The sequence below is a fragment of the Struthio camelus genome, chromosome 3 (genome assembly GCF_040807025.1).
Source record: "Struthio camelus isolate bStrCam1 chromosome 3, bStrCam1.hap1, whole genome shotgun sequence".
NCBI lineage: Eukaryota > Metazoa > Chordata > Aves > Struthioniformes > Struthionidae > Struthio > Struthio camelus.
Genome location: NC_090944.1, coordinates 100,114,864 through 100,132,325, shown reverse-complemented (window position 1 = coordinate 100,132,325; position 17,462 = coordinate 100,114,864). Strand labels below are relative to the sequence as shown.

At 36.3% G+C, this 17,462-nt stretch overlaps 1 protein-coding gene across 8 annotated transcripts in view; it reads right to left on the bottom strand.

Moving 5' to 3' along the window:
- The window catches only part of CNST (consortin, connexin sorting protein), a 59,436-nt gene that overhangs the window by 23,158 nt on the left and 18,816 nt on the right, over positions 1 to 17,462 (bottom strand). For all 8 annotated transcript variants that reach the window (XR_011140322.1, XR_011140323.1, XM_068939326.1 and 5 more), the window contains 6 exons: positions 12,711 to 12,916; positions 7,903 to 7,933; positions 5,212 to 5,298; positions 4,632 to 4,746; positions 2,072 to 2,093; positions 1,806 to 1,902 (listed from right to left, as the gene is read on the bottom strand). Coding sequence is in view for 6 of the 8 variants with exons in the window: in XM_068939326.1 (XP_068795427.1) it covers positions 1,806 to 1,902; positions 2,072 to 2,093; positions 4,632 to 4,746; positions 5,212 to 5,298; positions 7,903 to 7,933; positions 12,711 to 12,916 (558 nt within the window). In the remaining 2 variants the exon portion in view is untranslated. The remainder of the gene's footprint in view (positions 1 to 1,805; positions 1,903 to 2,071; positions 2,094 to 4,631; positions 4,747 to 5,211; positions 5,299 to 7,902; positions 7,934 to 12,710; positions 12,917 to 17,462) is intronic.

Sequence of the window (17,462 nt, the reverse complement as noted above, 5' to 3'; positions counted from 1 at the left end):
AATGCTCAAAAAGTTAGTTTAAATATTAGAAGCTATATAGTTATATTAGCATAGGATTCTGCTAGGGTTAATAAACTCAGGCAAAATAGTGAACTAGGCCAAAATAGCAACACTGCTTCTAGTCCTGAGCTGGATTACTCAGCCACGGCCTGGATACTTTCTGCACAGCACCAAGTGATGTATACACATCCAGAGTTACATATTTCTTTTAAACTCATCCAGAGTTACGTTCCTCAGGAAAGTACTAATCTCATTTAAAGTATCTTTTTCCCATCTTAAGCATTTAATCTTGATTTGGGCTTCAAATATTCATATCTTTGTATTGAAAAAGTAATTATTGAGCACTGCATGAAAATTCTCAGCAGAACAGCTTTGCATTGGAAGATACAGCTTTATTAGTTTTCAAACATTTCAGAGGAATTCAAAGATTTTGATGGCGTTTTGACAAGATTTACATTATGGAAAAAGCCTAAGAAAACTTGGGTGGTGTAAATCTTTCCATAATGATTTATTCTCACAGTAATTTTAATATGTCCAGATGTTGTACTAATTTTTTAACCTCAATACAAAATGCTCTTTTACTCAGAACTTCCAAATGTTCAGAATTTCTGCTCTCCCAACAGTTTTTGTTCCCATTTGGAATAAAAACAAAAAATCTAATGTGCCAGAACTTTTTTCATGGAACTTTTTCAACCATCTAAAAATAATAAACATTAGGTTCTTCTGATCTGCTTCCTGAGTCTTAGAGCATTCTTGTTTCATGTTTTCAATGCTTTGCTTTTAGTTAGTTGCTTTACAAGAACAAAGACAGAGCAGAGGCAGCGTACGGGTCATGCTAAAAGAGGATGAAGATGTGGAGAATGCGCATGTGCAGAGACCTGTGATTCCCTTTCTTCATTAATTCCTGATCCTCCTCAACATTCTGGCTGACAGACAGTTACAGGATAATTTAGTTTGAAAGGGACCCCTGGAGGTCACCTAGGCCAACACTCATTTTGCAAGAAATTCTAGATGCTTTAGGGGAAAGGTGCTCAGTTTACGCAATATTTGGCCACTGGGACACGGCTAAAGAAAGAAAAATTTTGCTTAAAGAGAAGAAAAACAAACCACAGCCAAGTGGTCTACCAATTCTCTTTCCCTCTCTCTCTGCATTTTAACAATTCATTAATTTGCAAACACTTCATAAGAACCCAATTATTCAAACAAACATTACTCAAACAAACAGCTGCTGTAGCAAAGCTGGAGGAGAAAAATGAAGATGACATAGAACTTTAAAAAATTTCAGTGAAAAAAAATCAAGTGAAGCATGTTTCCTCTTTATGACCTCCAAAATGCTTCCTAATTTTCTGGGCTGCTAAAGAAAAATGTGACTATGCCCCAAAGCCAGTACAACACACGTAATTAAAATAAATTGTTCTTAATACTGCTAACAATATTCAGTGGCCACAACTCAAAGTATTTATCATGGGATTGTTAACCGCAGATTTTATACATACGAATTGTGTGTCTTATACCGAGCTTAACACTTTTTTTTATCTTATGCAGGCTGCTGCAACCACACGCTCATTTAAAAGTAACTTTTCTGATGGAAGGTAGAATTATTTGAATTACAATTCTGAAGACCAATGACTAACAAAAATTGTTGTAACTGAAAATTAAAATTTTCAAAAGGGGATGAATCTGTGGGAATCCAACATAAATGCTGTAAGTTCAGATGGCATAGCTTCACAGTAATTACAGGAATATATAATTACAGTATAATCTTTAAAACAAATATTCGTACATACACACACACATACATATACCTGATTTAAAACCTGCAGCTTCTCTTTCCTTTAAATTTTCTGATCCCGTTAACTGGAGGAAACAACTGCTTTCCCAGGTATTTTCTGTAGCTACTACCTGTAAAATACAATAGTATTTCCTGCAGTTGCTGGACTCGAACAGAAATACTGCAATTGAGATATCCAAGCTTCAAAAATTTTCCATACTACACTAGAAAAAGTATATACAATAATACTAAAAATATATTTATGAACAATATTTGGCAAAGCAGTATTCAGTTTCTTACCTTATGTTTGGATGCAAGCGGCCTGCAACAATAAAAAAAATAAAAACAAACCACTCAGTAACAACATTCTTCATAACAAATGTCAGCAAAACAATGACTCAAATCATATTAGTCTTTTCTCTGTTCTAATATTAGCACAGAACATTTCTAACACTGAAACACAATCAGCATGCGAGCGTAGTTTCAAGCACAGATCTGTACCAATTAGCACAAATACTGTCCGCGTAATTGAGAAAGCACTTAAAAAGAAGTTACTGCAACACATCAAGTGATCTGAATTCCTGTAAAAGCCTATACTAAAAGGTGCACTACCAACTTTAAAAATCACGTAAGTGCACAGTATCTACTAGTATTAAAAATATTGATGACTGTAACAGAGATTTAGGGAGGAAAGAAATACTTCTTTCCCTCCTCATGGACTGTTTATGGTAGGATACATTTTCTGGGCACTGAACGATTTAGCAGTTCCTGTTGATTTCTCTGGGATTCACAGGTGACTCAACACTGCTAAGTGCTGAGTCCGCTAGTGTGGACTTTGCAAACCATGTAGAGATTCACGCACAGTCTGTTTTATCACGCACAGTCTGTATTGTAGCCTTTCATACAGCAACGAAGAGAAAATTCTGAGCATTTTGCATAAAGCTACTGAAAAAAATCATGAAAGAAAGCAAGGAGAGATAAGAGGGAAAAGACACTCATACTCTCTAACATAACGTTTTAAAACTTTCATTGACTTCTAAATTTTGCACTTTAAACTTTAAATGCGAAACACCAAAAACTTTCTTTAAAGTAAAGGTTTCTAGTACGTAGCTCCAGACCTTGAGCATTAGAAAAAGATACATTGCTTTCAATCACAAAAGCAAAATGCTCACATTTGCCAAGACCCGCATTATTTATTTAAAATGGAAGTACTGTTTTAATTACAAAGTAAATTGAGTTTAAAGCTTAGAAAAAATATGAAATAATAAAAGTAAATAGGCTTTTGGCTGATTCTAGAGAGTTTTGGAAGAGCAATAATAAACAGAGAGAATTAGTCATGCCAAACAAACACAACCTTCAATTTTGATCAAATTGCAGGGTTCCTCAGAAAAAAAGAACGATGCTAACGTTAACTGCGTTTTTCTATTTAAAAGTGAGATTGCATGGACGAATTAGAAGGAGAAAGCAGAGCTGTTCTCTACAAGGTTCTCTACAGGTCAGTGCCGAGGGAGGTGCTGCTAGCTGCAAGCACATAAATCGTAACACACTTGAAACTTAATCTTTCTGCGAGCTTGCAAGGTCGTGTATAATGAAATGTGGGTTAAGGAACCGTGCAGGCACTCAGTGGGTTCTCTCACTAGCAGGCCATAAGTGCAAACGTGCAGCTACAGCGCTGGAGTTGCCTCTCTCCCTCCTGAGGAACTGCAGGTTTATATTTCCCAGCAGGTCCCTCCCAAATGCATTCAGGCTACAGGCAAACAAGCTCAGCCTGGATTCTGACAGTAAACCTGGATGTTTTCCACCTTCTGTACTGGGAAGAACTTCCTGTACAGGGAAAATGTGTTGAAGTCAAATTATACTCTCTATCAAGAATGGGAGCATTTTGGCATTTACTACATCCAGACTGAGTAAGCCAATGCAAACATATTTGGAAAAGTTCTCTCTCTCCATCTGACTGGCACCTCTCTGTCACGGGTCCGTCTTTCCACAGCCTTCAAATATTGTTGGCTGGTCATTTTTCAGAAGTAGATAGTAGTATTTTTTTCATCTGTCCCTTACACTCCAGAACCCAGTAAACAGGGCATTCACCCGTGACGTAACAGATCTTGATTCAGATCACTTCTCCTTCCCGATGTACAAGCCCGTATCTGTTATATCCAGAAGAGCACTCTCAGCACTGTCCAAAAGTTTGCTATATACGCTGTCAGGAGGCTGCTGAATCAGACAAAGCAGGTATGAACTAAGATCTCTTCACTTTCAGAAGACTGCCTCACTAGCAAACTACAGAATCACTGCTTCATAATGTTTAACTAGACTATATAAACTCAACAGAAGACCACGAGAACAAACACCCCACAGTACTTAAAGCATAACAGTTAGGGAATTGTCCTAAAATACAGAAGATTCGGGAATAAAATCCCATAGGGCAGATTGGTGCGCTGGGGTCTGAGGTGCTAGGCAATTGTATTTTAAAACAACGATTAAAAGAATAGGGATTATAGACACAAGCACCACCGTCAGTTTTGCGCTCTATCTGTTCTTAAGTTTTTGTTTTTGCTGAAAATACCCACAAACTCACTCAATTTTTGGCAAAACAATGATTTGCTGAAAACAATTAGTTCAGCTCTAGTCCCTATAAATTTCTCAAATCATATTAATTCACTGTGAAAATTGACGGTAATTGAAACATTGTTATTACATATCAAAACCAGCCACTGCTTTATAACTAAATTGACTGAAGTCAATGGGATGCAACTTGTACTTTGGGATCAACTATTTTAAAACACCTACACCAGTAAGTAGGCGACAGCTGCGCTAACATACTAGCACCAGTAAAGTAGTAATATTTTCATATTCTTACTGTCGATGCGAAGAACAAACTTTGGCAAGCTTTTCCAGCTCCTCATTGCTCAGTTCTTTAGCTGAATTCCTCACTGCTGTAACTGGACTAGGAACTGTTGCTTTCCATTTTCTTTCTAAATTTAATCAAAAAAACATTTTTACTCAAAGTGCTTTAAAATTAATATTTATTTAACAGAAAACTTCCACATTAAAGTAAGAAATGGAAAAACATTAAGAGCTCTTCTGCGTATGCTCCATAACCTTGTATCAGACTACGGAAAAAGTATCATATTTTATTACAGTACAGTTTATTTTCATCACACCAGATTCACCAACTCTAAAATAAAAAATAAGTACAAAATAACTGTGGATTAATCAAAGTCTCAATTAATTAGCATAAAGAATGATCAACTATTTGCAACTTGTTCATGGAACCCAAAGAAGAAATACTTTTCTCATAACAAGCTCAGAGAAATTCTGATATAAATGCTACTTTTGCTTTGTAACAGTTTTAAGCTGGCAAAACATATGGTCTATGATGTAGAAACATAGAACAAGCTAACTCTTCCTCCTACAATATTAGTCCAGCCTGTACTCACCCCACTGCTCCTGTATGGAAGAAAGATTTGCCAGCAGCTGCTCATGATACAGCCGTTCCAGCTGAATGAATTTCATTGCCTTCTCATCTGAATGAAAGGTTAAAGAAAAATACACACATGCATTGACTTATTACGATTTACTTATATTTGATATCACATTTGAAAAGACAATCACTATGTAACTGAACCAAAACAAATAGGGAAAATCTTGCGGCTAGCATCCAGATTTCCGTGCAGGCAAAAAAAACAATAGCAGGTATGAACACAGCAAATAAGAACTAACAAGAGTTGAAAAAAGTTCCAAGGACCTACTGTCTTCAGCAGTTACCTCTTCCTACATACCTTGAGCCTAACAATAGTATTTTTTCCAGAAAAGAAACCAGCAAAATGATACTACGCAGCTAGGGTTTTTTTTTTTATTTTTGAAAATGAAATCTCTGGAAAATGAAAAGTAAAACAATTACCTAAATACAAGCATATATCTATCAAGAAATACAATTATATGTCAATAATGGGAACTAATTGAAAACATGGCTCCTTTTTACTGACCAGTTGGAGACAACATTAAAAACAATTTTCCCTCTCAAACTTTCAAAAGACACCTTTTCAACTATTGTATATAAAACTGTTTGACAGCTGAGTTCACATTTTATCTTTTTTGTCTTTTCTATGAAGATTATGCTTACTCTTCCTCAATACGAACAACCCTTTCTACTCCCCCCCTTGGGTTAGCAATATATTCATAAAGGTGTCCTGGTAGCTATCTATTTTGTAATAGTTTAGGATAATTCTAGTTCCACCAAAATTAAGTTGTTAATTGTTCTGTTTAAAGCCACGTTCTGCTACTCATTTCAAATTTAATTCTGCAGTACAGTGGGGATAAAACTACAGTGAATTAGGCTCTTAGTAACGTAGAAAAAATACTTTCCATTATTCATACTAATTAATATACTGGAGTAACTGCTACAGAAACAGAAGTGGTATTTGTTGCTCTTGTTAGCCTCATGCAACACACAGACAGCACAGCTTATACACAGTGATATTAATGGAAAGAATATTTCTTTTGCCTTCAGGAAATTTGTTATTAGAAACAGAATTACAGATCACAGACAGAGCCTTAGAGGATAACAGTAACAGTCCCCAAATTATTATTAATATGAATTTCTACAGTGGATGAATTAAAACGCCTGTCATGGATAATTAACACAATGCAAAATGATCAAATAAGTTCTAGTTTAACCGCAGGAAACTGATGGTTGCAAGAACAGAGGAGATATTTTTCATAAATATGTATTATATAGTAGTGTTGAATTCCACACATTAGGTGTATATTGCATCAAAAAATAATTCCCTTGATCAGCTTTAAATACAGCGCCCTTCAATTCAAGCCACTTCTATGAAAGAGAAGCTGTCTTTCTATCATACTGTTGAATGCAATTTAAATCAATTGTATTTCCCCATGTAGAGCCATAATCCGCTACAACATGTTTCCATTACTCACATTTATACTATAGTCTTTGTATTTTCTGATGGATGCTTTTTAATTGGGATGACCAAAGCAGAAGTATAGTCTTTTGAGACAGTGATGGATATTTTATTTTATATATTGCTTTTATAATAATCTCATAGTTATTGTCTTTGTTTTTGTAATATAATTTGGCTGGATTTCAGTTTTGGAAGGATATCTTTCAGGGCTTCTTATGCCATGTTATTTAATTCCCACGATTGCCTGTTTGCTCCTTTCTGTTTGTTTTTACAAAGGAAATAAATGATATAATAAACAAATAATCTGTAAACATAAATTTTGTAATCTATGATGTACCTTAGTGAACCACATATACCTTAAGGGCTACCACTCTTGCCTTTTCTTTTTATACTCTAATCAGCTTCCTTTAAAAGCAAACAGACCAAAACCTGCTCCACCTTTTCTAAAAATATAATCACACTTTAAGGTTTAATATGATCATTCTCCTCCAGAATTACTGAAATGTATCAGAGTAATTATTAGCAGTTCAACTACTATTAACTTTTTGACCAAATTTGTTTGCATTATCTCGGAACAAATCAAAATAACCTCTTATCTGTGCCATTGAACCAGCTGTTCCCAGAAACAATTAGCCTTAGTTTCCTGTGACAGTTTCTCAGACTATTTTGAAGTGATTTTTGACTAATAAAGCAACTGACAAAGAACATGCTGCTACTGTTTGGTGATCGCTGTTCTCCTTTAGCTCAGTGTATTTGGTATTTTTATTCTAGTCTAGACACTAACAGTACATATTCTAATCCACAGTTATCATAAGGGTGTTCTTACTATAATGGTGCCCTGTTTTATATAATAGAAAACATATCTTATCTAGATTGGATGTATTCCTGGTTACTAATTGTTAGAACAGATTTTTTCCTATGAAGCGTGTTCTTTGAAAATATGTTCCTATTTCCTTGTTTGTGCACAACTACTAATGATTATAGCAGCACAGCTTTTGAAAGTACATTTATTATTTAACTCATATTCCATGAGCCGGATTAAGACTAGCTAACATACGGTATGTTCACTCACAGACAAACCACAGCTGTAGACTTCTTCCTAACCTGATCCACAGTGTGTAAGTCAATGGCAGAGTATGTTCTTTATGTTTTATCATGCCAGATTATTTTAATAATGCACATCAATTTTTACAAGTAAAAGGATACATTCCTCCTCTTGAAAATAGGTCTCAGCTATCTGTAAAGGAAAAAAGAGAAAAATTAGGATTCTCTAATTTTTATGATAGCGATAAAAGTATAATATGAATTCGTTTTAAATATCTGTTTTGCAGATCCATATTTAGTTTATAGAAAAAAATCAAATGTTCAGACTAAATGCATGTATCCTTATTCTAGGAAAGATGTTCAAAAGAAAAATCAAACAACATACAAATAGTAAGTCCATTCACACATATGGACTTGCCCAAACGTTAGTTGGTTTTTATCTTGTTATAGTAACATTTATTTCAGCAAATTTTTGAGTGATGATATTATAAAATATTAAAATGACCTAGAACACATGTATCATGTTTATTGAAAATGAGGCAGGTTGAAGAGTTTGTATTCTATTACTGACTGCTACTTCCTTATGTTTGAAAGAGGTAAGATCGTTGCTGAGCTCTCTTGAGCACTGCAGTGCAATGTAATAAAAGGGAGCAGTGGAGATCTCCTGATGGAGGAGAAAAGAACAAGCTTTGGATCAAAGACCCTAAAAATGTTGCCCATGACAAGTTCAGAGTCATACCAACAACTTTCCTGTTTGCATCCCCTTATCATATATCGAATTCTAACTATTTGAAATTCATCAATTCAATTCAGGATTCAATTTCTTTTTTCTCTTAAAGGGTCATTTAAGTTGTTTGGGTGTGACTTCCCAGTTACACGCCAGTCACATGCCCAAGATAATCATCTTGAAGCCATAAAGGCAAATAGTTTGCTTAAAACTACACAACAGAGCTTCACATGTGTCACAAGACTAAGACGTCTCCCAACAGATACTGCCAGACTTACAAAAATTGGCAACATTTGCAAGTAAGCTGTATTACTCCTAGTGCAGCTGCAGAATCTAGACAATACTGTTCCAGCAGCCTTCTGCCGCTTCCTTTCATGAAGCTGCTCCTCTGGGTTACAAAAGAATTAAAGATCCTGTATTTCATGTGTCAGTTCACTAAGCCAAACACATTAATACCTGAAGCTCTTCACCAATAGAGCAAGTCACAGAATTAAGCCAGAAGGCAGTTCTTCACTTTGCACTGTAGCTGTTATGAAATGGAAACATCGGAGGCTTTTCCTCCTTAAACTGACATTTCTCTAACAGAACAACTAAAATTGGGTTTGTAAAGAGACAGCTCTGCCAAATAACATTGGGGGAAAAAAACCCTAAAAGCCCTGACAATTCTCCAAGATTTGTTTCTCTTAGATGGATGTCGAATTAATACAGATATGTGAAAACAAAAAACTACCAGAGTTTCCACAAGAAATCAGCAAACTCTGCCTGTGCCATAGAGAGGTCAAAGTGTTAAGGAGGTTTAATACGGAAAACAAAAATCATTCCAAAGAAGTTACTGAGGATCAGGAAAGCACAACACAGGGAAGACTGTTTTGAAATAATATTTCACAGGAACATATGAAAATGTATAAGTCAATCTCTAGCACTTCTAGGTCAATGAAATATGTAAGGTAATGCTAAATGCTTCTGTAACAGCTAGCATATTAGCCCATGGCTAGGAACCGAACATGGGATCTCTATACCTAAGCACTTGTCATTGTCTGTCTGTGACATCTTAACAACTTACCAAACCTGGTTTGGTAATTTTACAACTTTTATCTTTTAACAGATCCCTGCAAAAAGGAACAGTTAATACATGCTCACCAGGGGCTAATACAGTAAAAAGTTTTCCATACCAAGACTTTAGGCATGCAAACAGAAAAGAAAATTGTTCTGGTATACCAAGTTATTAATATATCAAAACCGCATATTTCAATTGCAGGTTACTGAAACAGATACACTGCCCTCCTCTTGTGATGCTTTTGTCTTGCTTGCTATACCCAGCTCTTTCAAAGCCAAAACTGCTAGCACGGAAGCAGCAGAACTTCCGGAAGAAAAATGTAGGTGCCTGTTAGAAAAAATCTTCCTGTGTTAATCAGGTTAAATTATTTGGTTTTGTTTCAGAAATGGCATAAAGGATTATCTCTTGGATTTGAAGGGCAAAGACATCATTGTACTACAGTCCATGTAACCAGCTCAGACCAAGTAAGCATCCAAAGACAGTCAGAAAATGAGTGTGTTTCTAAATAGAAACAGGACTTCACTTTGACTCTTGACTTGGTGGTAAGGAGTATTACAGAAAAGATACAGCTGATTTCTGGAAACTAAAAGGTGTCACACTGGAGAGAAAAGCTAACATGGTAACAGAAATGTCTTATTCCTCACTCCTTCCTTCTGATGAATAATCTTTGAGATTTGCAACAATAAGAATCTTTTCGCTAGTCCGAAAGCAGGGCAAACTTTCCCAGAGAGCTGGGGAATACAAGAAGGCTTTGCTTATAAATGGAATAAAACACACAGACTATAAACCTCAAAAAGGAAAACATTTTGTCTCACAGAACTTCTTTACAATGTCATAGACCTTCACAAGCACTAACTGATCAATCCTCAGCGATAATGAATTTTGGCAATCTGCCTATTTGCTGTACGTGGCGTAGCAAGGGCCATGTTTTCAAAAAGCGTCCAGTAACCGCAGGTAGGTGATATTTGAATGTTCAGGCTGAGACACCTCATAGCGGATACTCCAAAGGCTTCTGTGGAGCACACAAACATTCACAGTCTCAGAATCTTTTGGCCGCACCAATTTAGGCATTCGGAACTTGAAGGGCTTAACAATAAATGGGCACTTTGCAAAACCTCTGAAGTTGATTGCTCAAAAAGAGACGGCAACTTCATAGACCGTTCTAAATTACAAGCTGGGTATTGCTGACTCTCAGTCTTATTACTAACCATAAGACCATTCTGAGTCCAGCACCTTCAAAAGGGAATTGGTAAGTGACTTCTAAAGCTCTTTTTTGCATATTTTGTCTGTTACCTCAAGAAGCCTGCTAAGGATTTCTGGAGCTGCCAAAGAAACTCTGATCTATGTTTATATACAAACATTTTTTTACAATCTGTAAACAGTTAAATGCTAAACAAATCACACATGGATCTCATACAAGACTGGAAAAAAAGTTATATCATATTTTAATTAAAAGATAACCCTAGGATAGACCCTAATATCCTAAAGCCTTTAAATATTTAATGCAGACTTCTCCCTAACCATGCTGAATGTTAATAGTCCAGAACATCTGATATAGCTCTTGATTTTACATTGCATTCTCTCACACAGAGTAAAATGAGAATATGATACAAGAATATTTGCCAAATTTAACATAAAAGGAGGTTACTGGCAGGTTTTATTAGTAACCTGGGATAAGACTGAAAATGACAAATTAAACCACCGGGAAAGGAAAAAAAAAAAAAAAAGCTCTTACTAGAATCCATTTCACATAACAATACGAATGCTATCTTTCAGATTCTGTATTTTCTCCCAGATTAAAATGTGTACTGTGATCCTCGTAAGTTCTGTTAGCTTTCTTTCAAACATTCCATTAGAAATGGCTTAATATTTTCAAGAAAAAAAAGGTGATGCTTTAACATCTTTGAATCTGGAAACCCCATTCTATTCTCAGTTCTGTCACAGTTCCTGTAGGACCCTGAAAAAAGTTGTTCCCTTTGTGGTTTGGCTTCCTCGTCTGTACAGCAGCAGACGGATTTCATCTCTACATTGGTGATGATAACGTCCTTAATGTTTGTAAAGCATTTTGAGACTTTTGCATGAACTGTATGATGTATGTGTGTCTTCCCGCACAGACCTTTGTATTGACTCATGAACGACCGCCAAATTACACCTGGTTACAAAGGCAAATGGCTAACCTTAATGCTAAGTTTCAAATAAGTTAAGGAACTGTAGCAAATAACTTCACTCAAACAAAAATTTTGAGAAAAAAAAATTCTACATCAAATGTTAAGTACCCGTAATTTGTTACACTTAAGAGAAGCCTCTCTCTCAAACACCGCCTCTTATTTATATCACAGAGAATAAGGTTGCAGGAGTGTCATCACAGCATAAAGTTTAAAATGATAACAGCCATCCAGTTTTTCATAATAAAGATAATGCAACTTTGTCAAATCAAATAACCTATATTAGACACTATAGCCAAATAAAATTCTTCTGCTGCAGTTGGTCTGTCACCACTGAACTATCTATTAATAGTGCAAGAAATCCTATCTGCATATCCATCTTCCGTCACAGTCTCCAGAAATAAAAACATACTTGCCAATTAGTAAAAAGAGAATACTTTTCAAATCCTAGACGATTTCCTTTTTCCTTGCAGAGATGGTGACCGTGCTATAAAAAGTATACACCAAAAAACCTTGCATCTTAACATTCATGTATTAAGTTCATGCTAGACAGAAGAATGCAGCAGTAAAAATAATTCCAGATTTACAATGAGATTTAGCCATCAGTTGTCCCATATTTTACACCAATGTCTACAAACCATATTTAAGCTACTTTCAAGAGCGATTTTCCTAAGTTTTCCTGCCATCCTCTATAATTTCATCATCTGGGGAAAAAATCTAATACTGTCAAAATCCTTGCCTGGACAAGAAAAGTCTGTTTCAAAATATATTAGATGCCATAGAAAGAATTTCAGAGTTTTCTTCTACCGCAGAATATGCTTTCAAGGCAATTTTTAGTTTTAACATATATTAGAGAATCTTAGTGGAGATACGTGCCTCGACCACCTTTTATATACCAAAACTGCAAATTACCCTGTCCAGATATGCATATTAACACATGTTGAAGTAATGCATCTTTTTCCTAATGAAAAAAGATCTCAAATAAAAACAAAGTTAGACAACCGAGATACATAGCAAGTACCTGATGGAGACAAAGAGGCAGAATCTTTGAATCTCTCTGTTCAACCTGTTCACGGAGCAAAGAGAAAAGGGACTGCAATGTTTGTGTCTGTTCTTTCTGATGAGAGTCTTCATTTGCTTCATCAGCACCTTCAGCATGCACAGAATCTGTATCTGTAACAAGAGTGTTTTCTTCCTTGATTGCTGTGGTTCCCTCTGAAGGAACTCCTTTAAAAAGAACAAGTACTTAGGTAAGGATTCAAAAACATATCAAGTTGCGTTTCTAGGAAATTTTCAATACAAAAGCTTTAAATAAAAACATATCTTAAATAACATCCCTGCAAGTAGATAAAATATTGGTCTTGTCAAAATGAGCTGTAACAGATTTGTCTCAATGTCAACTCACCTACCTGAAAAAACATACAGAGATCATCAGCTATTTTTGTATACTTCTAACTGGGATCCAACTTTAACTTAAAAAAAAAAAAAAAACACACCCTAAACTGTTCTACAGAAGTATAAGAGATCAGGCTGACCTAAAATAAAGGGTTGTGTCTGATATTACAGCTGCATCAGCTAAAACCAATACTTAAAATTCAGGTCTGAGCGGATAGAATTCCACATAAAATCCGATGATTTTTTGATGCAACAGAGAGAGACAGAAAGCAGGGTCGTTCACAGTACAGTTTGGTTCATACAAGGGCATAAGGAAGAAGAGAAAGAACAGTGGGCTCCAGAAAGGCTGGGAGCAGTTTGTGTGATCAGCAGACGTCACTCTAGCAGTGGCCACATATTCTAGGAGAGTGCTTGGGAGTTCGATGGGGCAAATTGGCCTAAGGGTGTACCAAGGGTGAAAAATAAAGTTTCTGAAAGCAATAAATGATGGCTTCCTAGACCCTCGTCTTAAGTCCCACCAGAAGTGACGTCATTCTGGATTTGGTCATGGATAGCACAGAATCCAGGACCTAGCAGGGCCGCAATACAAATAATTTTAACTGTGAAACTACTGGCCAAGTGTGCAACCCATTATTACAAAGGGCCATCTAAGGACCGATGGATCACTAGTGCACGACATCTACAAAAAGTGGCTCTTGAGAAATCTCAGGGACTATAGATCTGGAAGGAGTCACTGGAGTCTGTTAACATACAAAATCACAGAGCACATGAAAGGACATTGATCTGTTGGGAAAGTCAGCATAGCTGCTGTGAAGGGAAAGCCTGCCTTGCTAACCTGCTGGTATTCTACGGGGCTGTCGATAAATGTGGATAAAGGAGATCCAGGGGGTGCACACATTTCCAAGAAAGCCTTTAAAAACACTCTTTACCAAAAGCTATTAAAGAAACTAATATGCCAAAGGACTACAGGAGACACTCTTAAAAGACTGGAAAGTGGGGCTTAAGGAGCACTTTTTCAGGATAAAGGAAGGTCAGTGGTGGGATTCTCCAGGGACTGATGGGGATGATTTTTACTCAGTATCGTCACTTCCTTCTCCAAGTCATTGATGATCAGTGAAGTCTCAAACTGTGCAAACGACACTAAGCTCTCTGAGGTAACCAAATGCTGTGTAAATAGTGAGGAACTCCAGAAGGACCTCAAAAACCTGAGTGGACAAAAAGGTGGCAGATGAGTTTCAATGTAGGTAAATGTAAAACATGCAAGAAAATCTAGTAATCATAGTTTAGTTATTATCTAAACTATGCCTGTACAGTACCAATTTTGGAACCAGGAGATATAACTCAGGAAAGATGCTGAAGTCATCGCTGGCAGCTCTGTGAAAACATCAGCCTATGTACAGCAGCAGCCAAAAAACTCAGCAAAACATGAGGCATCACCAGGAAGGGTACTGAGAACAAGATAGAAAAAATAATTTTGTTGCCTTGGAATGCACACATTTTGAGTACTGTGCGCAGTTCTAGTCTCTGTATCTCAAGACTGGTATAGAGGATTAGAGTAGGTACAGAGAAGGCAACTAAAATGATTAAAGGACAGAGTTATGAGTTATGCTTCATGAAGAGAAACTAGTAAGTCTGAACTCTTCTGTTTGGAGAAGAGAAGGCCAAGTGGGGATACGATTGAGACGTGTAAGATAATAAGGCAGGATACGCTGAATGGACTGTTCACCAAACCTGACATTACTTGCTTAAACGAGTAGAAAACCACTTAAAATAGGATAAGAAAAAAGCAAAACACTTCCTACTACTGGCAAGGATTTTTGGAAGTTGCTGCCACAGTACAAGCAGACAATCTCAGCAGGTTCAAAATGACAGACTGATGAACAAAAGTTTCATAAATGGCTATTAAAAACAGCAGGCGGAGATGTACCCCCTAACATCCATAATACAGCAATTCTAGATGCTGGGGAAGTATGAGCGGAACGGGCTGCAAAAAGTGATCAAGCTTACACACATTCCCTAAATAGCATCTCCCATAACCGCTGTCAGAGACCAAGGACTGGGCTAGATGGACCACTGGTCTGGCCCAGCAGGGCAGTTCTTATTTTTTAAGACCATCTCCTGTAAGAATCAGCAAAAAGGCCAGGAACTGACTACCCTGGAAACGAAACTAAGACAATGCTACAAGCTTTGTTGTGATGACACTACTACTTAGCAGTATTGAGAGATATAATCTTTCACTGACAGTTATACTAGCAAAAAGATCCGTAAAAGCGCCTTCAAATGTGTTCCTTTAATTGGAATGGTTTTAGCACAAAACATAGCTTTATGTATACAAAGCTGAGATCACGTTAGGTATAGTTTGCCAGCACAGAACACTCTGTATTAACAGAGAGCTGGTGTGTACTCTGTCTTAAAAGTAGTTTATCCCTCAAATTCATGAACGTAAATTATTTTTTCACAAAATCATTTTGAATTTGATACATTTACATAAGGCAGAATTAAAAAAATAATAAAACCAGAATTTCAAAAATCAATTTAGAGATCTGTTAAAATATCAGTATTATTTCAGAACATGACACATCAGGGTAGCGCATAACTTTCATGTTACCAAGAAATATGACAGGACATAAAACAATTGGTAAAATTAATTATTAAGGTCAGTCGGTACTGACACTGTTTAAAACCTTTCTGTATAAAAGCACATCTTGTTTATAATGTAAATAAAGCAGCACACCTTCTCATCTCAAGAGTTTCTGAAATGACCAGGATCAATTTTGCAAGAAATTGGGAAATTTATCTCCAATTTGGAGCAAAAAAATGCTGAAGTTTTCACATTTCCCCAAAAACAAATTCTGAGTTTTGTCTAAGGAAAAGAGCAATATCCCCTGGATTTAATTAAAATCCCAATCCTGTACATAAAACTGATGCAACTAAAGCACAGGAAAGGATTAAATACAAACAAATGAAAAAGAGTAATGCCACTAATGTTTCCGTGGCTATTTCTAGTCCTGGCAATTATACTTTTGGAATTTCAAATTTGTTTACATTGCCTTAAAAATTATTTAGACCACATCTAAAAAGTAACCTGCATAGGTGATAAAAACTCAAGAACACTGAAATGTGCCTGATGAACTTGTAAACTCAGGTTATGACGAGTATGTCTTCTTTCCTGAGCTAAGCTCATTTTCTGAAAATCATGTTAACATTCAAAAGCAGGACAGGTGGGGGCAGCATTTCAAGTTAACCTATTACTATCTCATTCTCTAACCATCAGATTTTGGCTCTGTTTCTATGGCTTACTCAGCATATTTCAGACCCCTTTGTGCTCCTTTTAACTGAAACCCTAGAGTGATGATTCAGGCTTAAGATTTAAGGTTCAAAAAGGTATTCACTTGTCTGCTGAGAACTCCATCACTGCTTTTCATTATTATAAATTCTTTATCAAGTAAACTATCCAGAGCAGGAGTACTAATAATCTCTATGGGTGGTTATTCTGCAGGTCTTATGGCCAGACAAAATATGGGTGTAACTTAACATTGCTTTTCCGGTATTAATTTATGTCGCCGCTTTTCCAGTATTTACTCCTGTTTGCCGTGGGCCTGAAGCAACAAGAGACATAACTGGCTGTGGGATATTGACTGGGAAGTGTTTTTAGAGATGGAATCAAGGCTGTGTTCAAAACAACAACTTGCTGTACAGCCCATGATCATGAAACCAGAAAGGAGGGTCTAAATCTTTCAGCAAACCTTTTGTCTCAGAAAAAATGACACTTCAAAACGCACTATATTAAGCGGTTAACGATCATCTGTAACATCAAAATACGAATGATGTTTGAAACATGCTCAATAGCAAGTACCATAACAAACTCTGTTTTAAAATTACTGTGGTACTGTTGTTAACAAATAGTTTATAAACTGCATTTTATTCCTACATATAGTTGTGCTGTGACTCACCTGGAATAAATTCTGCCCTCAACTTACTCCGCTAATTCTGAAACAACCCATTACAGTCATTCAAGTTACTTCTATCTTATTTTATTTTAAGCTGAAGACAGCATCTGTGCCTTAATAGTACTATAACCTGGAACTTTTCTCGAGGAAATAACGCTTAGTAACGCTCTCTCATCATAAAGGTGTTAGGGGCTAAGATCCCTCTTTATTTTGTTTTTCCATTCGCCCATTCTTCTCTGTTTCTAAAAAAAGGGCACACGACACTGCATCTTTCTGGAATCCATCAATTTTACTGCTCACAGCAGATTACTTTTTAACAAAGGCAGGCGATTCATGTATCCTTCTCAAATTTTAAGAATCAAAGCTGAAATTTTTTCACTTGGCACAATATTGATATTAAAAACCATCTTGTTCCATACTAGAACAGA